Consider the following 24414-nt stretch of genomic DNA (forward strand, 5'->3'; position numbering starts at 1 on the left):
TCACCATTATTGTTTGTACAGACTATACTCGCGTAATCTGTCACCAAAAAAGACACCTCAAGAGGTAAGTATGGTATTCCTCTTGAGGAATATAAGCCGAATTCAGTTTTGCAATTTCGACCCATAGATTTTGAATCCCCTGCCTTTCACATTTAACCTAATTAGCAGTATCTTAGAGGATGGATGGATCACGTGAACGATTTATGGTTAGGGTAACTCATTTTAAACAAATTAAAGGACACCAAATGATATTTTATAATGAAATATAGCTACGAATGATAATCATATTTATGATGGAGCATCCCTAAATGCCACTGTCTTGCCCTCACACATGATTCATTGAAATAATTCCACCTGCTGCACTTATTTTTTTAATCGATTTTCCTCATTTGGGAGGACACCCTCAGCCCCTCACACATTCGACCCTGACCGGATGGAACCTGTAAGAGAGAAGCAAGACTGTATTTGAAATTGAGTTATAGCTCAAATGACCATCGATTCATTTATTCTTAAATTGAGATGTGATCTTCAATAAACAGTTTGGCGTAGTTTTAATAATATAAATATTCCATTAATGGAATTATTATCAGCGAAACCCATTCACTCCAGAGTATCAAGAATGTCAACGGAAGAGGGATACAGGAGTATCGCACTGTAAATGGTGAGACACAAGTGGTTCGGGGTGATGTTAGTTGGACCCTTTAACTCGAAGCAACTGAATGATGAACGCTCATCAGACGCCAGTACGGGTCCTCCAAACAGCAAAGAACCATGTATTTCAATATTGTGAAATGTGGAAACTCGATCATAATGACAGTGCTTTTGAAGTGATTAAATTACCATATAGGGCCCAAGTATTTAGTAATCCAAATTTCAGTTAAGGCCGAATGACATGAGCTGGGAAAAGGTTTGATTTTTTAAAATTTTTATTGAATACAAAAGTATTTAAATGGAGTATAATGCCTAAAATCCGGCCTAAATGGCAAGAAGTACAATTTCTTTGCTTCTCTCGGGGCTTATCCTCCTACCATTGTATTCAATTCTTTGGTTAGTACCAAGCTGGTGAAGTATACGTAAGGTCATATGTATTAATTTCGTTCATAATTTATCTAAAGTTTGAACCATTTTGAACGGTTTTCTAGAATCTGCCTCAGTTCCACAATGGCCTTTGTTGACAAGTCGACGATAGGTGAATAAACATGGTAACTATGTGGTTTCATCCTTTTTCATTCAGTTTTGTTTTTCGTAGTAGATTGGATTTACAAATATTTCTTTGCTAGCAACTGCTATCAACATAAAGGCAATGCGTTAGTTTTTAAGATATTACACCTTTGTACCATTGCTGCATTATGTAGTAAAATTTCCTTGTAGTATTAGCAGAATCAATCTGTATTTCGTATTACCAATTTCCTTTTTCTACAGCAGTAATAACTGGTTGAACCTCCAATAACTATTACTTTTTCATCGCAAGAAATCTTCTTTCATCTTTACGGAATCTGAATTACTTTATGATGTCTCACTTGGACCCCAATAGCAAATGCAGCGCTCTTTGGATTTATTATAACTACATCACTTCTACAGTTCTTTGCGTAAGTTCAATTCTCACTCAATAAGCTCTCAGTTAAAGCTACCAGTGGCGCAGCGAGGGGGGGGGGTTTGGGGGATAACCCCCCCTGAGCTCAGAGAATTTTTTAAAGTTTAATCCATTTTACCTAATTTGATTGATGTTACTAATAGAATAGTGTAAGGATGAATAAAATATCCCTCAGAAAGCCGTAAAACTCACTATTTTGAACCATATATCTTAAATTTCCGCAATTTATTAATTTCGACCTACCGCTTATCTTGGTGGGTATACTATACCCCACACACCCCGGTATTAGTTGCACGTAAACCCCTCCCAGCCTTAATTCCTAGCTTCGCCCCTGAAAGCTACCATAACTATTTAATTGCCATAAAAAAGCATTATAGCTGAAACGGTACAACACGCCTATGAAGTAAAGTGTGTAATTAGAAATACCCTTATTTCGCTTCAGGTGACCGGATTTTTATACATTTGTCTTGGTGCTCTTCTGGCAGGCGTAAAATATTCGAATGAAATAGTTGTAACTAATGTTACAATACTTGGCTTTGGACTCATACTTTTTGGATTATTTCTCTTCATACTGTCAACCTATGGTTGCATTATCACGACGAGGGAATGCTTAAAATGTCTCGTAATGGTAAGATGGTACATGCTGGAAGCTATCGTATCCGCCAATGACTAAAAATATTTTATTGGATTAGTTTACGGATATATTTTCTCTCTAATTGTGCGGTGCTTCTTTCATTAACATAGAATATATTTCACGGACCAATAAGAAAAAGTGCATTTGAATCTATGGGTGAGATTGCGCAATTGTATTGTTGATACTCGCCAAAAGTTCTCATTTAATTAAGCTCAAATATTACGTATTATATATTGTATAATTAAGGTTGGACGAAATTGTGCAATTATAATTGTCTGAAATAATTAATCTCCAAATGGGTGAGATTGAGAGGTGAGATCCCCCAGCCGTAGTTCCTAGCTGCGCCCCTGGTGCTGAGGATATTGAACAGACGAATGGAGGCGAGGGCAAACGAATATTTGGGCGATGACCAGTTTGGTTTTAGAAAAGGGAAGTCAACTCGTGACGCAATAGCGATAATGAGGTCCCTGGTGGAGAGGAACCTAAAATATTACCAGGGCGTGTATGCCTGCTTTGTGGATTTTGAGAAAGCATTTGATAAGAGTGATCTGGGCAAAGTTAATGGATATTCTCAAGAAAATGGGTGTAGATTGGAGGGATAGGCGACTGATTCGTAATCTGTATATGGCACAGACTACGCAAGTGAGGGTAGCGGACGGAGATTGTAATCGTATTTTTGATACTTGCTCAAATCTCTCGTTTAATCAAGTTCAAAGATTAAAATCGCACATTTTTGTCCAACCTTTATCATTTAATTTCGTTAAAGATCCAGAGAAGTTTATAAAATGTTGAAAAGGCTTGATGGCCAAGAAAAATCGTTCTCATGGTAACTGAAGAGTGCATTCAAAAAATTTTTGTCTTGCCATAACTCAGTAACTAAGGAGTCGCGACCCCATATTTATGGACCCAAAAATGCTTCAAATTGCCTCCCCTACCACCTCTTGAAGTGTTGCAGATTCCTCCTGGAACACCCTTATCAAACGCCTGGTTTTTGTGTCTGGGAACCAGTGCCTAGGAGTATTAATATTAATCATTTTATACGTCGCGTGAGTCTCCATCATTGCGCAATCGCTCGTTTCTTCTTTTATACACGTTTTCACTCACAACAGTGTCATTGTCCTTCTTTGTTGATTGTTGATTCCCCGTTGTTTACGGGATAATGAAAGTAAATAAATAAAAGTAAATAAACATGTTCTCAACGTAAATATTTATATTTAGCATTATCTTTCTCCTTATATAATTCATATTGTATTGAAATTCTGTCAACTACCATCTTCAGATCATAGTTGCTCCATAATTCGAAGTTCGCTCAGAATAAATCACCCTTTTTCACCTGTAATTTTTATCCTTGGCAGTACTGCATAGCTCTGATCGTCGTCATCTTTGTAGAGGCTGCAGTTGCTCACTTAGCGCTTACATATGGTGACGATTACGAAAAGAGAAGCAAGAAAACTTTAGAGATACTGATTTTCAATTATCATCGGTCCAGCAGTGAAAAGGAGAAGGAAGTCGTCGACAGAATCCAACAGATTGTGAGTACCATTCAATTTAATCTTAAATTGGGGGTAACATTTTTACGTTTCTCCAATTTTTCCGCAACGTTTTCTACGGTGCAATTTTTCTTGACCAATGTAGATACGTCATTCAAACGCTCTAATTCATCCTTTTGGACCTTGAGGACGAGTAAGAGTGTCAGAGCCCTAATGACGTCACCAACTTATAACAACTGGGAGTCATTTCTTTCTTTAAAACTTCTGAGAGGATGGTTGAGTGGGGATTATTTTCGCCATAACTTATTTTCACTTACCATGTACTAAATTCTATTGGTAAAGGTCGATTTCGGGTCTGAGAGAAGGACCTCATTTTGAATGCGCCCTCGTGGCGGGAAAACACGCCCGTGTGCGTAGTACCTACAACTTTAACTTTTAATGGACTTAACAACCGGTAACTTTGACGTGTTTTCACGCATTATTTTCACGCGGGAAGGATCAGAACTTACCATGGCCAGTGGTCAAGCTCTTTTAACCCTTTCTAACCCAGAGCTGCTTCAGGGAGAAATCAAATTTCAAGATTTTTCATTTTGAAAATTTGAAAAGTTTTCTCTCGATCATAATTATCGTGGCAGCTAAATTTGTCTTCATTGCAATGTAAGTCGCAAAATAATGCGTAGTTTAAATATATTACAAATAGAACAGAAAATGTATACATTTTTAATGTTGCTCAGAAGCAACATTGGGTTATAAAGGGATAAATCGGCCCCTATTCACTTTTCATGCGCTTGCCCGCACCCAGCATTCCTGCTGCGGTGTCGACAGCCCAGGTGACTGGAATATCAACACTCCCATGCCACAGTCCTGCTGCCACAAAAGTAACAAGACCGTGTGCGGCCCGAACAGCAAGCATTTGTACCTGATGGGTTGCCTCGAGCCCACGACAGGCCTCGTCCTTCGCGGTCTCCACTTCATTGCCAGCCTCAGCATCGTATGCGCCATACTGGAGGTAAGTTCGGTTGGAATTGATGGGCTGAGGGCAGTTCACAAGTGAAGGTGGTGCCAAAGAAGAGCTGCCAATTAGCTCATTTTTTTACCCCTTGAGCTGAAATGACGAGTCTATAGCTCGTCATGAACTTATGATTCCAAATCGCGCAATTGCGAGTGTATCTCGTCATCATATTTTCATAATTTTAGCACTATTTAGGGAAACAATATATATTTTTAGGCATTTTGAAAGTAAACTCATATTTCATGAAATGTGATGCATTGGAATTAATAAAGTGATTTTATACGAGTAGCGAAAGCTGTGTTCTCGATGTAATTAACTAGAAACTTTAAAATACGAAATAATAATAATAACTTCTCATTTCACCGTTCTACGTTGATTACTAGTAACGAGGAAGTCCTAAGAAGGGTAGGAGAGAAGAGAAGCCTCATGAAAACCTTAATAAGAAGACGGTACAACCATATAGGCCACATCTTGAGACATGATGGCCTGATGAAGACAATCGTCGAAGGACAGGTGGAAGGCAAGAATGGAAAAGGAAGACCTCGAAAAAAATATATGGAACAAATAAAGAGAGATGTGAAAGAGAAGAAATACGTAGGAGTGAAAAGATTAGCTGATAGGAGAACTGAGTGGAGAGCTGCGTCAAACCAATCCTAGGATTGTTGACCAGTGATGATGATGATGACGTTGATTACAAACTACAAAATATCATCTCAATGCCTACCATTTCACTAGCAAAGAACAACAGAAAAAATAAATAGAGGGTAGGAGCACGATATTCAGAAAATAAATTGAAATGGAGGGGATAAAGTAATTAATAAGGGAGAGACTTTCGGATGTTATCCAACAATCCCACTTTTATTAAGGCCTTTGCTGTGGATTTTTTGTACACGTAAATCCAATTTATTAACGTACAAACTAAAAAAATATAAAAAATAGAGATACTTCAAATTATTGGAGAATGAAGTAATAATAATATTTGAATATGTAAAGTAACCATTCTGGTCCTTCTGAATCGCACGCTTGTCAGCAGATGTCCGTTTAAATATACAGAATGATCAGAAATTTCCACATTCATTGGAAAAATATATTATAATATTGACGACATCGAATAAACTAGGATGGGACTTAGTTTCAATGGTGAAATTGTTGCATGATAAATAAGATGGAATGGGAGTGAATTTATAACGGAAAAGATGAGATATAGAAGAGAGCGCTTACTGAGAGATCCTGGGAGTAGGCAGATGGAGTAGATGATGCGAGAGGGTGGATCGAGTTGGTATTCTACAGTTGAATGGAAAAAGGAGTTCAGACTGTCAGTAGGCGAGTTTAGGTTACTGTGGAATAATTTCAAATCCATTTTAAATCTAAGGTTCTGTAGGTTAGATAAATCCAAGGTCGGTAAATGACCTTGGACCTTTAGGGCCGTTTTACACGGGGCACGTACATGCATAATCTGACGTGTGTACGAAGGTGCAGTCGAAATTGCGTCGTGTAAAGCGGTGAATTGCTAGAGCATATGCGAGAATGCGTGTACATGAGATAGCAAAATAGCCCCTGTTCTACTTTATTTCAAGCATTCGCGCAATTCCACGCCATTTTAGAAATTAATGCAGTTCTAACCTGCGCAATTCCGTGTCCCGTGCAAAACGGCATTTACGGACCTTGGATAAAGAGAGAGAAGACTGCATAGAGGGCATATTGATTAAATGTAGAATGTCTCACTATTTGGACAAAGATGTGAGGGGTGCAATGAAGAGATTTTAGATTAGTTGGGGTGGACAGAAACCTATACGCGGATTAGGACGAAACTATAGGAAGGACAATTTTTGAGTAATAGAAAAAAGATATACAGGGTGAGCATAAAGTCTTGCCCTGACTATAAAAATTTATTACATAATAACCGTTTGACATAATGCTTGCCTCAATTTCTACCATAAGAATTCTATCACTTAACTGGTCTATGCCTACCACACGCTTACCCATCTTCCCGTTTAGCACTAAAGCTACCCGTCTTTGACTTTCCTCTCCACTACTATATATAACCCTGTACTCGTCACTCCAGTAGTCCCCACTGCCCTTCCACCTAACTTCGGACACACCCAAGATATATATCCTCACTTTCTGCATTTCCCTTTTTATATTTTCTACTGTACCCGCCCTCATCATTGTCCTCACATTCCACGTCCTTACATTCGTCGATGCCTTCTTCCTCTCCATCCTCTTGGTCTTCTTGTCCTCCTCCTTGGATGCTGTTACTGATGCTGAAAAAGATGATGATGATATGTCTCTGCAAGGATTTCGCATGATTAGGACCCCGAGGACCTTGCCGACTTATTAAGCTGCCACCTACGACACCCGCCCTTAAGGGCTGAGTCCCGCGATTCCATCCGAGGCCAGTTTGATCAAACTCCATGTTTTCAGGGAACAGATAGTTGGTAGGATATCCCACGTCCATTCAAACAGTGTTTTTTACGTGACACCATCACGTGGACTACCTTTCGTCTGGCTCCTACCCTTCGACCTATCTGACATGGGTGGCCCTACCGGGAATAATTACGAATTAATCCCGCCAGCGCAGCTCTAGGGGTCAAAGGAACGCGCAAGCCTTTCCACCGCGACAAGGTTGTAACTCAAGGGATAAGATAAAACTAATATCAAACTGAAATATAACGTTCTTTTTCAAGCGGCTTCTTTATAATCTCAGCTTCTTTAAACTTCGGTGATTATTTCTCAAAATATTTTAATACACTTAGGTACATACTAGGTGAGCATAAAGTTTAGCCCTGATTATAAAAATTTATTACAGAATAACCGTTAGACATATTAATTTAAATTTGAACGGCTATATCAAGAACAGAGCCTTCACCATACCAGTTGCTGACGTCGACGAACTGACGGCTAGGATACTTGCTGCTGTGGGTTATTTTATAGAACGCATGTTACAAAACAACTTGCGGGAACTGGAATACCGCTTTGACATTCTCCGAGCTATTAGGGGGCAAAAGTTGAAGTTCTCTAACGTAAGTGGTCTTTAAAAAAACTAGTAACACTAACCTATGTGACAACATCATATCTAAAGCATTATGTCGAACGGAGAAATAATTAAAGAAACTCCGGGTAAGAAAAATCTGGTAGTGATGGGGGACTGGAACGCTTCAGTCGGGGAAGGGAGGGATGGAAACGAAGTAGGAGAATTTGTATTAGGAATTCGGAAGGACAGTGGAGAGAAAGCGGTAGAATTTTGCAGGAGAAGCAAGTTATTCATTACAAACACTTGGTTTAATCATCACAAAGGGTTTTAGGAATAGTGTGAAAAACTCGCGCAGCTTCCCTGCAGCGCATGCGGATTCGGACCACAACCTAGTACTTGTGAAATGCAACGTCAGATTCAAAAGACTTATGAAAGTTAGAAAGGCGAAGAAATTGAATGTAAAAGCTCTGAAGGGGAGTATGAAGAGAGAATATCAGGAACTTGAAAATAGCAACCGGGAGATTGAAAGTACAGAGACTGTCGAGGAAAGATGGGATAATATTAAAACTAGAACAGTCAAAGCGGCTGAGAAGTCAATTGGTTACGTTGACAGTAGAAGGATAAAGAAGCCGTGGATAACAGAGAACATGATAAGGGAAATAAGTGGCGGCTGGTGGTAATGTATCCAGGGTGTGCATTGGAACACATACAGGATGATTAATTTATATTATGTTAATTATAATCCATGAGCATCATATTTCGTCGTAATAGAATACATAGCCTGCAAGACATACCACTGGTACATTTTACCTTTAAAACTGCATGAACATAAATAATATAAGCAATTATTCTAACCACAGCTTTACATGTGACGGTAGGTGAAAGTCATTCTCCTTTCCTTCTTCCAAGCGAACCTCTCTATCACCTTGTGATTGAAACCTTCGATACCATCCTGGAAGTTTTTTTCAATTGACAAAATTACCAAAGCAGTGAGCCTGTCCTCATCCATCTGGCTACGTAAGAATGTTTTAACAAATCCTTTCTGCTTCACTAGTTGTCATCGTAATTGTCGCAAGAATTTTCTGTAGATAATTTGTTTCAATCAATGTGCTTTGAATGTTATTCTCAACGATGAATACTAATAGGGCAACGACACTGGAGACTTTCCGGAAGTCCTCGTGCATGTAAATTATTTCAAGCTCAGTTTTCAAGCTCAATTTTCAATTAACCCATTGGTTTCAAAGTTAGGAGAGATTTGAGTTGTCTAAAACAAATCCGCCAATTTTCGTATTATAAACAATTTGTTTTCTAAAAACTGTTAATAGTAGATCTGGCTTTCATGTATCAAAATTTCAAGTTATTGGAACGAAAACTACGAGAATACCAAGCGCTCAAAGCTGGGCAACTTGATTTTACGCGCAGAAAACGGGTATTTTTTTTAGAAAAAGTTAAGTACAGTTAATACTATGGTGCGAAAATTTTGTTAAGGCAAATGGTCCAACGTAGAAATAAATTCTCTTTCATATGCTTTTTGTTGCATTGAAATTGATTGCCTCGTTAGGACGATAGAGCTTGATAGAGCTCCTCAAACTCAGGTGTCTTGCTTTTTTTTACAGACAGCAGGATCCTGGGCGCAGGTAGTGTAGGCGGCACCTGAGAGTCACTCTCCAAACATACGCGTGCGCACTCGCATCGTTTCGAGTCTGCTCCCAGCTCCCATTTGAACAGCACATTCCCCCCGCTTACCTCGTCCCACCCGAGCACCCGATCGGCTATTCGAGCGATCGCATAGACGGAATTTGCGCCCGGCGCGATGCCACGGGATCGCACACTTGCGGAGCGGTGAATTAGAAAAGGAGATAGCTGTGGCAATCGGAGCTTCATATCGCATCCAATAGTAGACTGGATTTTTATCCTTCTAGTTATATAGGAATAGTCATCTTTCATTATTCATTCATCTTTGGGTGTGCACTTGCTAACATGCGTATATGCACGCGCCGCCACTGAGGGAAATATAGGAGAGAAGGAAGTGGACGAACGTGGAAACAAAACAGGGCAAAAGAATGTATAGAAAAATTAATAATCGATTACGGTGTGAAACTAAGAGAGCAAGGGAGGCTTGGTGGAAAACACAGTGTGAGGAAATGGAAAAGTTTCAGAAGGAAGGAGAGGTAGGCGCGTTACATGCCAAAGTTAAGTCGCTATCGGGTGGCAAAAGAGGACAAGCCATGTCTACAATTAAGGCTAAATATGGAAGAATGCTAAACGAACGAGAAGAGGTACAGAGTAGATGGAAGTTATACGTGGAGGAACTATATGAAGGAAGGAACAGGCCGGAGGAATTGACTTTAGAGGAGGAAAGTGAATTGGAGGAGGATAATCTTGGGCCGGGGATCTTAGATTCTGAAATCGAGAGAGCCCTTCGTGATATGAAGGCTAGGAAAGCAGTGGGGGTGGACAATACCCTATGTGAGCTGCTGAAGAATCTAGAGATGGATAGTAAGAAAAGGTTTTTCGAGCTAGTTCGCAGGATCTATGAGGATCTATGTTGGCCGGAAGATTTCGTGAAGACGGTTCTAATTCCGCTACCGAAAAAGAAGGAAGCTGTTGAATGCGGAGACTTTAGGACCATTAGCCTAATATCTCACACGGCGAAAGTGGTGCTGAGCAGTGGCGCAGCGAGGGGGGGTTTTGGGGGTTAAACCCCCCCCCCAGAGCTCGGATAAATTTTTAAGTTTAATCCATTTTACTTAATTGGATTGATGTTACCAATAGAATAGTGTAAAGATTAATAAAAAAATCCCTCAGAAAGCCGTAAAACTCACCATTTTGAACCATTTATCTTAAATTTCCGCAATTTATTAATATCGCACCTACCGCTTATCCTGGTGGGTATGCCATACCCCACACACCCCGGTATTAGTTGCACCTAAACCCCCCCCCAGCCGTAGTTCCTAGCTGCGCCCCTGGTACTGAGGATATTGAACAGACGAATGGAGGCGAGGGCAAACGAATATTTGGGCGATGACCAGTTTGGTTTTAGAAAAGGGAAGTCAACTCGTGACGCAATAGCGATAATGAGGTCCCTGGTGGAGAGGAACCTAAAATATGACCAGGACGTGTATGCCTGCTTTGTGGATTTTGAGAAAGCATTTGATAAGAGTGATCTGGGCAAAGTTAATGGATATTCTCAAGAAAATAGGTGTAGATTGGAGGGATAGGCGACTGATTCGTAATCTGTATATGGCACAGACTACGCAAGTGAGGGTAGCGGACGGAGAATCTGGGTGGGCAAGCATGGGTCGAGGAATGAGGCAAGGCTGTCCTCTATCGCCGCTACTCCTTAACTTGTACGCTGAAGAGATGGTAAGGGAAGCGTGGGATGAGTTAGAAGTAGGAGTAAAAGTGGGAGGAATGATGTTCAAATCAGTGAGATTCGCGGATGATCAGGCGTTGATTAGCCAGTCAGCGAGGGGGCTTCAGGCTCTAGTGGATGCGTTATACGAGCGTTGCGAGGAGTATGGGATGAGGATTAATCACAAGAAGACCAAGGTTATGCGATTTGTAAAGCCTCACGAGAGAGGAATGTGAGACTTAAGGTAAAGGTGGGTGGTGAAAAACTTGAGCAGGTTGAGCAATTCAACTATTTAGGCAGTACGTTAGAGGAAAACGGATACAGTAGTAAAGATATTAGGGAGAGAATTGCATTAGCAAAGGAGGCATTCATGAACAGGAAGGAGCTTCTGAGAAGAATTTAAAGAAAATGTTAGTGAAGAGTCTGATCTTGAGCCTTACGGTGCAGAAACTTGGACACCTAGGAAGGAGGACAAGAGAAGACTCGAGGCATTCGAGATGTGGATGCGACGAAGAATAGAGATGGTGAAGAGCAGGGGCGCAGCTAGGAATTAAGGCCTTAAGAATTAGGTGCCACCAGTGCCTAATACCGGGGTGTGTGGGGGTATGGAATACCCTCCAGGATAAGCGGTAGGTGCGAGATTAGTAAATTGCGGAATTTTAAGATAAATGGTTCAAAATGGTGAGTTTTACGGCTTTCTGAGGGATATTTTATTAATTCTTACACTATTATATTAGTAATATCAATCCATTTAAGTAAAATGGATTAAAATTAAAAATTTCTCTGAGCCCTGGGGTGGGCGGCGGTGATGTATACCCTGATTAAAGGGAAAGGTCTAGCTTTTAAAAGCAATTATGTGAGGAAACTGTATTTGAAAATAATAAAGGATAAGTCGCGTGTAGTGACCTGGTGCTATGTTCCTACCGCTCTGAATCCGGCCGACTGTCCGTCCCGGACCGTCCTACCTCCCTATGCCAAGTCGGTGGCTCATTCGCGAGCTGCCGGCTGGGTATATAGGTGGGATGAAGCCTGGAACGGGCAGTCGTTCGAGATTGATCGGAGTGGGAGGACATAGCGCCAGATCTCTCTCATTGGGGGTTATCCCCCAAAATCCCCTCCTCGCTGCGCCACTGGTGAAGTGCACCGAGAGGAGGAACGAAGTGCTGGACATTGTGGGTGAGGATAGGCAGCTTTTAGGTGAGATACGTAGGAGAGAGATGGTATGGATGAAGCGAGTAAGGAGCGGGAATGGGATGTCGAAAACAGTGTTAGAGGGAAGAATGTTAGGTAAACGAGGGAGAGGGAGGAAAAGAATAGGATTTAGACAGAATGAAAGGGAGTAGGTCTTACTGTGCATTGAAGAGGGAAGTGCATGATGGAAGGGGAGGCTTCCGGAATTCTTCTTAAATGCTCCATGGAAACCTACCTTAATCGGTAGAATACTTAAATAATAATAATTAGCTTTATTCGTGTCGTTGTCGGACCACCTAGCAGAGCGGTCAATTAATGACGTTGGAGTGGTTTGCAATTCAAACATAAATGGTGAGCGCAACATAAAACCGCCTTTAGAATGCTTTTTTAACGCATATGTGCTGTTGGGGAGGCAAATGCAATACGATAAAATTATCATCAGGGGATTAAAACCAAGTGTACCCTGTGAAAGATGAAGAAAGTCGTAAAGGCTTTGTGGATGCAACTCGCAGCTGGTATAATTTACTTGTTTCGTTGGTTTTCCGATGATTTCATACATTTTTCATGTTTTGCGGTCCTTCATTTTCATTTTTTCCTCCTTGTTTTCCAGGTACCAGCCATCATCTTAGCGGCTCGATTAGCCGGTCGGAATAGCTTTGAATTCCGGAACACATGGAAGTGAAGGCGACTGGTGAAAACGATAGCCGATGGGATGAGTCACAACTAGACCATTGTGAAGCATTGAGATTAATGCATCATCCATTTAACGTTGAAAAATAATTCCTTAACTATTTTCCTAAATCATATTCCATCATCATTCATTTGCACTGTGTAACCATATTAAAATAAATAGACGCACTTTTGAACGCAGGATTCATTTTGCTGCCAGTTTTTATCCATTGACGTTTTATGATTTTACGGAAAAGCGAATTACGTCTGTGCAAGCAGAATATATTAAAATGTGTAAAAATTGAAATTTTTCTTAAAATATCCCACAATCCTCGCAGATTTTTCGTTTCTTTCGCTAGTGTAAAAGTGTGCCATAGTAGTTCCAGTAATTTTGAAACGCATGACCTACGATAAGCAATGAAAAATGCAGCTGATAATATCTATGAAGGTACCTAATTTAATGAAAGTGCCTTATGATATTTGGTGTATTAGTTGTTAATTACTTGATAGAAATATCTCATGGACTGCTTTTCTATGATGTAGATTAGCCACTACTATAAAAGTGACATTTCAACAACTGATAAAAATGAGAGAAATTAAAGTCAAGCACCTATAGTGAGCTATGAATGATACCTAAAAAAATAGCATAGTTATCAAATTTGCTAGAGACTGTAACGTCGAGATATCAATGAAGTGCTTTATCGTAATCAATCAGCAAGAAAAACTACGCAATTCCAACGAGAGTTTCCGAGAATTCCGTAGTTTTTCTTATTGTTTTCCCAGTATATGTCTCATAATTTGGCCTATTATGTTTTCCCATATAATTTTCAGGGTTTTTTCTCTCTTACTTTTCCCAGAACTCCCACATTACCTATGCCCCCTGGTAGTATTATTTATTCCCAGGGGTCCAAGGTGGCCCGCGCCAAGACGGCTGCACCGAAGCGTCCGCGCCGAGATGGCCGCGCCAAAATGTCCCGTTCCCCCATTCCCTGGATGAGTGAAGAGGTTCCTGTCGTACCAGGTCCAGTCCGGCAGGGGACAGCGAAAATTCCTTTCTTTCTTCAAACCTCTCATTTCCCTTAATAAATCACGGAACAACAGTCCGTAAACAATGCGAAAAATATTTTTGCGATGCGTAATTTTCTAACGAATGAATCCCATAATTAATTGAAAATTTAGAGGCGTTTTCGGGTAAGCAACCCGCGTGAAAGCCACCATTTTAAAGCTTTCCTGGAGCTCTCTCGGCGACCATCTCTTTCCGTTGATTGGAATATAGAGGCATATGTGTCGCACTACATCTCTCCAAAGTGTTTAATGCCTAGAAGCACCTTACAACTGGCAAAACAACTAGAGGACACCAAAAATCACCTTTTTCTTCAGATGGAATTCCTTTCAGGCATCATGGAAAACATGGTCTGCAAATACAATGCAAAAAGAATTTTTGTGATTTCCAAATTTCCTACCACTCCGGATTTCGAGTGAAACTTTAAGGGCTCTTGTATCCAGCTGATTTTGATGGTTATACAGTGGAGAGGTCATTAGTTCATTATTTCCTGCAGGACCTTGGTGGCATGCTACACATCTCAGAGCAGTTATGTGCCTTAGGTTTAATAAGCGTGTACCAGTGGCTTTTAAATGCTATCAATAGTTTTTAAAAATTGCCTGTTAAGATGGTGAAATAAAAACTTTCATTGGAGAGCCACATTATCATCTTTTCAATTTTCCCATATACTACGGGGGGCAGCCTAATCCTTAAGAAGAAATAGCCACCTGTGGTAATAATGGAGTTGTTCACCACGATCCACAAAATTGTGGATCACATCGCCAACCATGGAATAATGAATCACACACAGCAATTGACAAAGGTGTACCGCAAGCCATGGGTGTACCCAGTGGGAGTCAGGGGGGGGGCCGAGAAACGAAAATAAATTTAGTTCAAAATAAAAGTTATTAACAAATTTTCCTTTTGAAGAAAAATGATATTAGTATAAGGCATGGAACTAAAATAAAAAGCATTATTTTTTTAAGCAAATAATTATAAAAACTAATAAATTGCTGTCATCATTTCTTTAAAATTTTGGTTTCATTAACCTTTTCTGTGCAAAAAAGTTACAACTTGAACGACCACAGTTAGTTTCCCCCCCCCCCCATTAGTTCTGATTCTGGGTACACCCATGCCGCGAGCATTAAATTAGGTTGAAAAAATTAGGAAAAGAGCCTCTGGTGATACTTAATGTCTCCAAATTGATGCAATTACAAAATCTCTACAAAAGAAGAGTGGTAAATATGCCCTCCTAACCCTCTGCTTGCGTCCATTCAACCGTAACTTTGAGTGCAGAGAAACTTCAACTCTGACATGGTAGTTAATTTGGTTTGAGCCACATGAACAAGGGCCCATACAACAAATAGGTACATAGATGTTAAATATTTAAATACCATAGATACTGAAAATGCTAAATGATAGTGTGATGGTTGGTATGTTCGTAATTTGTCGATGAAAATATCTGATTAGAATACAAGCTCACCATATTTCAGTCTTAATACTATTCAGTAGCATGCGGTTTTGGATAAACTGAAGTTTTAATACGTGCCATACTCAATGGTGTATTACATATTTTCTAGCTCCAATTTTCTATGAAAATATTTTATTAAGCACATCTTTCTTTTGAAGAAACATCATAAATGTTAGATGGTGCCAGGAATTGTTTACTTGTGGAAATTTCATCTACTGCAGCTGTTGATAACTTATCTCCAGTTAATACTTCAAACCTATATGTTCACAACCGTAGGAGTTCCTTTTGTTAACCACAGCTTTTAATTTAGAGACCTTAAGTAATGCCAGAGGCTGTTTTCTTAATTCTTTGACCTTATTTAAAGCTACACAGTAGATATTGTCAATCGCTGTATACGTTTTGATTTATCATACTATGGTTGGTGATGTGATCCACAATTTTTGTGGTCAACAACTCAATTATTACCACAGGTGGCTATTTCCTCAGTTTATAACTGAAAATATACAAATCACTAATTTGAAAATAAGAATATGCAGAAAAATATTTTAAGCCCGGAGTTTTATCCAACCTGCTCTTCCAAACGATAATAATGAAAATTCATTGTCGGTCAAACGATCCCAGGCAGTCCTTCTAGGTACTACAACCTCTATTTTTTTAAATCTTGGAAAGACTAAGAAAAATGTTCCAAAAAGTTTAAAATTCATTTACTTGCAGAAAAATCAACGTGAATTCTGAAAATAGGACAAAGGACCCCCACTGTCCTTCTAGTGTAATGGAGGTGCCTGACCATGACCGCCCAGCCTAACAACCACCTTACCCAGCGACCATAAATGCGACAACCTACGAAGATGCCAACAGAAATAGTTGTTGGGGTTGATTTGAAGGGATAATTTGTACACACCTTACAAAAATATTAGGGGGTATAGAACCTCTTAGCCCACATAGCAGGCAATGGGCTTGACACACTTCCCAGTGAAAGACAGAGGAGATAGTTCCATTGTTTTCAACTGTTTGATCCCAGTGCCTGACATACACTCAGTGACGAGGGACAGTCATGTCACGTAGGGGGAGGATATAAGACATTCCATGGAAAGGAATACCCATGCTCATTTAAATATTTCCATAGAAGGAGGAGTATGAACAAATATAGGTACTTCAAAATACTTAGAATGCAAAAAAGCTTTTATTAGACAATATTAAATTCACATCACGTGAATTTCATTTGCACCTTTTCTAAATATGTACTTAATAGTAGACTAGAAATATAATATGCATAAAGGAACATATGTTTTTCTTCAAGGTATTCACATCATCATAAATCATTCATTTAATATGCTAATCCCTGGTACAAATAACAAAATGAACAAGTAAGATAATATTTTCCATTTCAAAGCAAATAAAATTATACCTTTAAGAGTCCATCTTTATGCCTTTGTTATTATATTTATTAATGCCACAAATTCACATTTATACTGATGACCAAAACTATCCTCAATCACATGCATGCTAGGCAATTAAATTTCAAACTGGTTTCTTCATTAATCCAACATGTATACCTTACATTATTGACATTGATGAAAGACAAAAATATATCAGTATAAAATTATTTTTGTATCTGTCCTATGACAGCCACAGATAAACTCCACAGAGGCCTGAGACAAACATTATAAAATCCCTGTACAGTAAAATCTCTTCATTAAATCCAATGACTCAAGTATACAAAAGTTCACTCTATACACTTTCATACCTATTGTCAAGCTTAGTCCCCTTGAACCACCAGCATTATGAGATGGTAATTCACCTCTCATGAGCCACATTCATATTCAGTTCTCTAACTTATTTTAGTAATCAAGGAACCATGTTCTAAACAGCCAATATATTGCCAACCATGATATGTTGGGATCAATCCCCATTGATGATAGGAAGCTAAAATAATTCTTTAAAAAATATTTTTCTACATACTCAATTAACCTCATTTGTTTACACCTGATTTCATGCATCACTAAAAAATGAATTTATTTTATTAGCAAGAAATTGATTTACTTTGTAACTAAAGTTAAAGTTCAGAAGGATAGAACGTGAATAATTACATTCAAAACTTCATCCAACCACAGAAACTTAAATGTAGTATTGATCATTCATTTTGAAACAATTAAACAGGCTATTTCATTAAATATTGCGTAATACGTATAATGTAGGAAATATATGAGCCATGTTAAGTATACAAAACAAGTACAAGAGCCATATATCTCCAAATTTTTCAGCAATAACCAAGATTTACACATGGAAAAACTTGTGTCATTTACTAATAATCCCAATAAGAACTCAAGACCAAGGCAGAAAAATGTAACTAATAAAATGTACTGAGACATTAAAAATAAATGATTCAATATTGAAACGCTGACCACTAAGTTGCAGCAGCTATATTTTTCTACAATAGGGATAAAGGCTTTAAATAAGAAGTGTCACCTCCATCCTACAGCCTGTGGAAACCTACAGCCTTAAGCTATATGGAACATTTAGTAAATGTTCACTCTGGATTGACCCATTTTTCAGCTTTCAGTTTACTTTATGCAAAGAGATTTATACTGCTTATTTTAAGATCTTGGGGAAAGGCAATAATACAACATAGACATAAACCTTATTTAAAAGAAATATTATTTTCCTTTATCTTCCCTTTTCACTCTGGCAAGAAAGATACTTTTCATTAACAGGTAATCTTATGACCACATTAACCCATAAAATATCATGCAATCAAATTTTTAAATGTACAGAGTAGTAGCATTATTTAATGTTTGAAATGTCAAGCAGAATCTTCTGTAAATATGCGTTAAAATATTTTAAGACTTTCCTAAACAGTGCACACACCATGAATGGTCAGCTCAGATGATCAGATGGATGAGAAAGGAACTACGTGCACCAGTTACTACATTTCTTTTGCTAAAGCAGAGTTAAAATTCCCATTGTCTGGAACAAAAACTTGCAAACTGTTAGAAATGAAGTACATAGCTGGTTTTGAATATGGATTAGAAGAATCTCTTGGAGTGATGACCTCTATGCAATGTAATTCAGCATGGAGAAACATTTTAGATATGTTTACATCTATCTGATCAGGGAGTGAATTTGAGCAATTTCTTTCACCTTTTCCTAGGCTGCTTCTTCATCCATAAAAGTAGGTGATCATTCAATACTCAAACGCATTCTTTGGAGTTAATGATTGATATAATGAAGATGAAAAACAAATCAGACATAATTTAAAATACAATGAAGAAAAGCAAACTTTCAAACAACACTCACCGATTTAGCAGAAACAATAATGATGGGATCAACAAATTGTGCAAATAAATGATTCTGAACCAGTTCTTCTTCATCAAAATTGAATATTCGGATCACCAATGCCTCCTTACAATACTTAATACACAAAGAGTCTATTTTCGAATATGCTCATAGTTTTCATTGTACCAATGGACTGTTTCTCTGATTGCTTCTGAGAAAGGAGTGAACTTAAAATCTGGCAAATAATTTCGAAGTTTAGCATTGCTTGCAGTTTTCTTAAACTGTCCATCAGCTGCACTGGTATCAAAAACCAAATCACCTTCATAAGAAAAGGCTGTCTTAATGGCCACTGCAGCATCTTTAATGGAAACTTCATCTTCTTCCCCAACTAAAAACATAATTGTGAATGTTTGAGACTCATTATACTAATAAGCTAAAAAATGAGAAAGTATTGATGAATGTAAAAACTTCATTTGCATATTCATGGCAAGCATATTTCAACATATGTTACTTTCACCATGAGTTCAGAATATTTTGTCAACCGCATAGCAAACTTAACCGATTCATACACCAAAAAATTTTCCTATGCAAATACATACTAAGGCATATAAGAATTGATTGGTGTAATCTATCATACTTATTTATTCCCTGATTATTAATATGCAAAATATAATCGAGTGAGAATAATGTTTAAATCAAGGGCCCATGTTAACTCAATATGAAGAATTGTAAAATATATTTTCAAACAAAACACTTTTGAATAGCACTATAAAATAAATGAATGTAATACATACATATGTAGATGAGGAAGGGGGTTTGGATGGAGCAGGCATTGAGGGAGGAGTGGATGTTAAAAACTGTGCAAGAGGGCAGAATGTGAAGTAAAAGGGAGGAGGAGATTATGATGAATGTATAAAAGGGAGAGATGACCAGGCACAGTCATTTGTGAAATGCTCCATATGAATCGGCATTAAATGGTTAAAAACTTAAACAAATAAAAAAAAAAATTTTTATTAACGGTGATCAAGAAATGGTGCATTTTTTGACACTTTTGATTATACTAAATCACACTAGTCACTCATATATCACTGCTCAATTTCAGACTGAAGGTGAGAATAATAATGTTTAATACTTGCCAGAGAGAATAATTGGCTTAACCTCAGGATATTCTCTGAGTGTCCAAATAATAAGTTTTGCAAGGTCCCGGGAGTAAATAAACTGTCTTAAAGGTTTTCCAGTTCCAAGCACTTGAACATTTGGCTTATTTTCAAGCTTAGCAGCATGGACCTGTAAAGCGAGATCATTAGAGAATAAGCAACCACAATAGAAACAAACCTAAATGAAAAAAACTTTCACTATTTTCCAAAATATGTAGTGATTGCAAACCTCATATCAGTGGCCTCATACAACTAAGATGTATGTAGATTATTGTGCTTAGGCTTTTGGCATCTTACAACTAAGGGTCATACAAATGAGAGTGACTTCCCATGGAAATGCATGTATTTATGCACAGAAAACCCACTGTTGTCATATAACTGAGGCTGTCTTACAATTGAAGGTCGCTAAACTGAAGTTCCACTGTAACTATTATCAATAAATACCCTGGACACGCAGTAAGGAGTAAGGTTGAAGCCAAAAAGGAGGGTTCAGGTGTTCAACCCTCCCCCCCCCCCATATTTTTTACTTCATACCCTTCACGTACATACCCCCATATTTTTTCTGGCAATGGCTATCCGAACGAGAGAAGTCCTCAAAAATAACAAGGCCATTTTAACGATATGCAAATTTTGGGATTTCATTTTCTTGGAATTGCTAATCAATGGCTAAGTTCTAACAACACGTGTCTTAAAAATAGCAAATTTTCAGGAGAGCAAAAATATGATTAATATTTTTTACTTGTACATTGAAATTAAAAACCAAAAGCTCATAAAACTGAAAAAGAAGCGTTCATTTGCAAACAGAGAGTTGTTTTTTGTTTATATTTTATTTCTTATTGTTATTTTATATTACACCTTGATTAAAAATAAGTGACATACGGGTGTATGCCACGTGTTGTAATGGAGATTGCCCGGATGTTTCGCAACCGACTGCAGGTCACTTCATCAAGTGAATGATGCTGGGATTGGTTTTTGCTGCCTTTTTTTTTATATTTTACATTTCAGGTGGGAGGGGTGGGCGGAGGGTGAGAGGAGTGAGGACTGGAGGGGGAAGATAACGAAATGTTGCGGATGACTGGGTTCCAAGTGCTGCTGATTCTCAATCCAGCATCAGCAGCACTTGGAACCCAGTCATCCGCAACATTTCATTATTTTCCCCCATCATTCCCTTGAAGAAGTGACCAGCTGTCGGTCGCGAAACGTCGGGGCAATCTCCATTACGACATGCGGCATACACCCGTACGTCGCTTATTTCTAATCACCATGAGCTGCGAAAGCTTCAATGAAGAAATTATTACACCTTGTTTAAGATGCCCGTCTCAAACCGGCCAAAGGGCATAGTCGGATTAAGAGGGCGGAAAGTCCCCCCTCCGGGATTTTTCCCGTACTTAGGGTATGCGATTTGGGATCAAATACGACAAACCTCCCCACATTTCCAGCCCGCTAAAGGCACACCAGGGCCGGCTATACCGAAAATATGATTTTCACTCTTTTTTATCTCTCATTTTCTTAATCTATAATCTTAAATTCCGGCAGTTTTTGGAGGCCCTGAAGCTATTTTCGGCACCAGTATCCATACAATTCCGTCCCTGTTTGGGCACTTTAATTGGTAGAATACTATAATAAATAAAAAGGGGTGTTATAGAAGGCCAGAGCATAGAGCCAAATGGCCAAAATCGCATATTTTTAATCGCATTTTTCGCGATGTTCCACCACCTAAAAATTATTTTTTCAATATGCCCGCCGAAAGGTATTAAAAAACACCTCCAGAAAACGTTTTTTCTTTTTGGCCCTCTCAAACATATTTTATAAAAACATGCGTTAGAAATTTTCAAATCAACGCCATATCTTCTTGTCTCGCTCAAAGTTCTTGAAAACAATTGGAAATCTGCTCCATTAAATAAGGTTTGAAATGCCGCAAACTGCATTTAAAAATATGCCTTCTTGACCGAGATATCAAAAAAAGAGTGAAAATCGTATTTTCGATCTAGCCGGCCCTGGTGGGCTTCTAGCGGGCTGGAAATGAGGGGAGGTTTGTCGTATTTGATCCCAAATCGCATACCCTAAGTACAGGAAAAATCCTGAAGGGGGGACTTTCCACCCTCTTTATCTGGCTATGCCCTTTGCGATAAGTATTGTTAGAACTTAGCCATCTTTATAGTCCCAGATCTCACATTGATGAAGGGAACATTCTGAGAGGGTTATAAGCTTTTACACTTTTCCATTAATTGTTCATATTTGAAAACATTAAAACTGCAACACACATAGTTAGGCTGGGCTGATACCCAATGATATACTAAGTTGTAAAAAATGTTAGGTCATCGACAATGGGCAAAAATTCTATAAATGGGAAACTATTAGAAATTTCAATACAATAAAACAATATTTCCATTCAAATTGATATATCTAAACAGTTATGAAACACTCATCACATTAGGGCCATTACGAACTGAAAGACGGACATCATATTCATGCACATTTAAGATTTCTATCAAAATTTTAGCATTAGCAACTGTCAATGTACTTATCAAAGACTGGCTCCAATGAGGAACATTGAAAATTCCATGAATAGTTATTCCAGTATTTAAAATGTGTAAAGGCCTGTTTACACGATACATTAACACGTACGAGTTAAGGTACGTTTGCGTGAATGATTTTTGTGGACTGGAACGGAACATGTACAAATGCATGAACCAAATTAGAACAGGTTCTATTTTCTGTGCATGCATTCGCACAAGTTGGGTGGTTACACGGTGCATTTTGGCGTTCATTCTCGCATTCATACATTTAGACATTAACCCACACGTGTTAATGTACCAAGTAAACAGGCCTTAATGGTACTATAAAAATCTTAGAAAAATTCACCTGGTTTAAAGTAGCTACATTTACATTTTTACGAAAGAGTGAGTATTTCAGCAATGAAATTCAACTTCATACCATACTGACCTTTCTCATTAGTGCTGGTATCACATGTGCATGTTCTAAATTAAAATTGTCATAGGGTCCAAACACATTACAGGGAATGACAGAAGTATAACTTAATCCATATTGTTCATGATAGCCTCGATTCTGAACATCTATAAGTCTTTTGGCATAGCTATATCCAAAGTTGGTGTCATTAGGTGGACCATTATGTACCTATTAAAAAAATATTATCGTAAATACTCATTCATAAGGGCAGACCTCAAGGGTGTAGTCAGGCATTGCACATACCATAGTTTCATCAATAGGATATGTTGTCTTGTCAGGAAAAATACATGTAGAAAGGCAGGAAACAACTTTTTTCACTCCACGTTCATAACTTGTATGGAGAACATTATCATTGATGAGCAAATTAGTTCTCTGCCAAAAAATAATATTTAAAACATAAAAAAATAACTCAACACAAAATTCCACCAAAAGAGAAAAATATATAATCATAAAATACCAGGAAATCTAAATTGTGAGCCATGTTGTGGAATAGACCGCCAACCATAGCTGCCAAATGTATTACATGAGTGGGTTGGTGTTTAGCAAATATTTCCCTCGTTTGCTCACGATCACTACAATGTAAACGTAAAAAAACTATTACAAATTTACCACTCGCATAGAGTAGACAATCCGTAGACTGTATTAAAAAGTCATTCTATTCCATTTACTCAAGAACAGATTCGGTATAGAAATATGCCATTCCCAATCTATACACTACCAGATTTTGTAAAGAGATTAATACCTCAAATTTCCGTCCTTTGATCCAATAAATATCCAAGTTTCCCCCTCAGGTTTCTCTCTTTCAACGTGATACTGGATGGCACGACCTACAAGCCCAGTCCCGCCGGTTACCAAAATCCTTTTACTGTCCCCCATCTTTGCCGTTGGAGCTGGAGAGAGAAGAAATGAAATATTAACACCTATAAATGCATCAATGAAGAAGAATATCTCAAACAGCAGCTTGAGCGTAAAGAAATAAATTTTTAATGGATCCTTGAATAATTTGGGTCAATTTCTTATAGTAAATAAAAACACACACACTCCCAGAAACCCACCAAAAAAACAAGCGTAGCAACAACTACGTGTATAAGCACAATTTCAGCAGCTATCCACACAATTAGCAAGGTACCCAGTATGTACTACGTGTTTACTCGCAATACCTGTTGACAAATGCAACCCAATGATGAAGGAAATTTAAATACTTGCCTTTAAATCAAATTAAGGAAAATTATAATGTCTTGAGAGATCTATCCAATGAACATTTTAAATCTAATTTAAAAAAATAGATTAATAAGCCTAAAAAAAACTCAAAACACAAAATCACTCTGCGGACAACTCAACAATATGACGCGCCACGACAGCCTTCTGCTTCGCCGTAATTTCCGCAACCCCCGCAACCTCCGCAATTAACAGTTGAAAGCCGCTATGCGGATAAGGCAATCGGGGGAAGTCGGGGTGGGCAATTAATTCCCAGCCTAATTGGGCTGTCGCTTTCACTTTAAGGAAGAAACTCAATTATACCTTGGGAATTCCCCGCACATTGCTTGGCTAGATGTCCACTCTTTCAGATTATGGTACC

General features: G+C 38.4%; 2 protein-coding genes across 5 annotated transcripts; one reads left to right on the plus strand and one right to left on the minus strand.

Annotated features, from left to right (window-relative positions):
• Positions 1-1221: 1221 nt before the first annotated feature.
• LOC124174141 (tetraspanin-14-like) lies at positions 1222-13149 on the plus strand. 3 transcript variants are annotated; one of them, XM_046553257.1, is made up of 6 exons: positions 1222-1307; positions 1423-1589; positions 2037-2222; positions 3584-3760; positions 4521-4727; positions 12861-13149. In XM_046553257.1, exons 2-6 carry the CDS (start codon positions 1509-1511, stop codon positions 12930-12932), a joined length of 723 nt encoding a protein of 240 aa, XP_046409213.1. In that variant the 5' UTR covers positions 1222-1307; positions 1423-1508; the 3' UTR covers positions 12933-13149. The 3 variants fall into 3 exon arrangements, with proteins under 3 accessions (XP_046409213.1, XP_046409214.1, XP_046409215.1); XM_046553258.1 differs by having other exon boundaries at positions 1426-1589; XM_046553259.1 differs by lacking the exons at positions 1222-1307; positions 12861-13149 and adding an exon at positions 8614-8738 and having other exon boundaries at positions 1314-1589.
• A 3444-nt stretch (positions 13150-16593) lies between these two features.
• LOC124154629 (GDP-L-fucose synthase) lies at positions 16594-24212 on the minus strand. Of its 2 annotated transcripts, none has more exons than XM_046528471.1 (7): positions 24042-24212; positions 23578-23725; positions 23293-23407; positions 23079-23207; positions 22812-23003; positions 19845-19995; positions 16594-19096 (listed from the first exon to the last, which is right to left on the minus strand). In XM_046528471.1, exons 2-7 carry the CDS (start codon positions 23709-23711, stop codon positions 18861-18863), a joined length of 957 nt encoding a protein of 318 aa, XP_046384427.1. In that variant the 5' UTR covers positions 23712-23725; positions 24042-24212; the 3' UTR covers positions 16594-18860. The 2 variants fall into 2 exon arrangements, with proteins under 2 accessions (XP_046384427.1, XP_046384428.1); XM_046528472.1 differs by lacking the exon at positions 24042-24212 and adding an exon at positions 23891-23994.
• Between the last annotated feature and the right edge of the window lie 202 nt (positions 24213-24414).

This window comes from Ischnura elegans, chromosome 2 (genome assembly GCF_921293095.1).
Source record: "Ischnura elegans chromosome 2, ioIscEleg1.1, whole genome shotgun sequence".
NCBI lineage: Eukaryota > Metazoa > Arthropoda > Insecta > Odonata > Coenagrionidae > Ischnura > Ischnura elegans.

Bases quoted from the DNA above. Each gene is read 5' to 3' on its own strand.
- LOC124154629 (XM_046528471.1), bottom strand. From the start codon at position 23,711: ATGGGGGACAGTAAAAGGATTTTGGTAACCGGCGGGACTGGGCTTGTA. The intron at 23,208-23,292 runs GTATTTTATGAT...ATTTTTTGGCAG, and splicing joins CTCACAATTTAGATTTCCTG to AGAACTAATTTGCTCATCAA. The intron at 23,004-23,078 runs GTATGTGCAATG...TTTTTTTAATAG, and splicing joins ATCCTATTGATGAAACTATG to GTACATAATGGTCCACCTAA.
- LOC124174141 (XM_046553257.1), top strand. From the start codon at position 1,509: ATGATGTCTCACTTGGACCCCAATAGCAAATGCAGCGCTCTTTGGATT. The intron at 1,590-2,036 runs GTAAGTTCAATT...ATTTCGCTTCAG, and splicing joins TCACTTCTACAGTTCTTTGC to GTGACCGGATTTTTATACAT. The intron at 2,223-3,583 runs GTAAGATGGTAC...TATCCTTGGCAG, and splicing joins GCTTAAAATGTCTCGTAATG to TACTGCATAGCTCTGATCGT.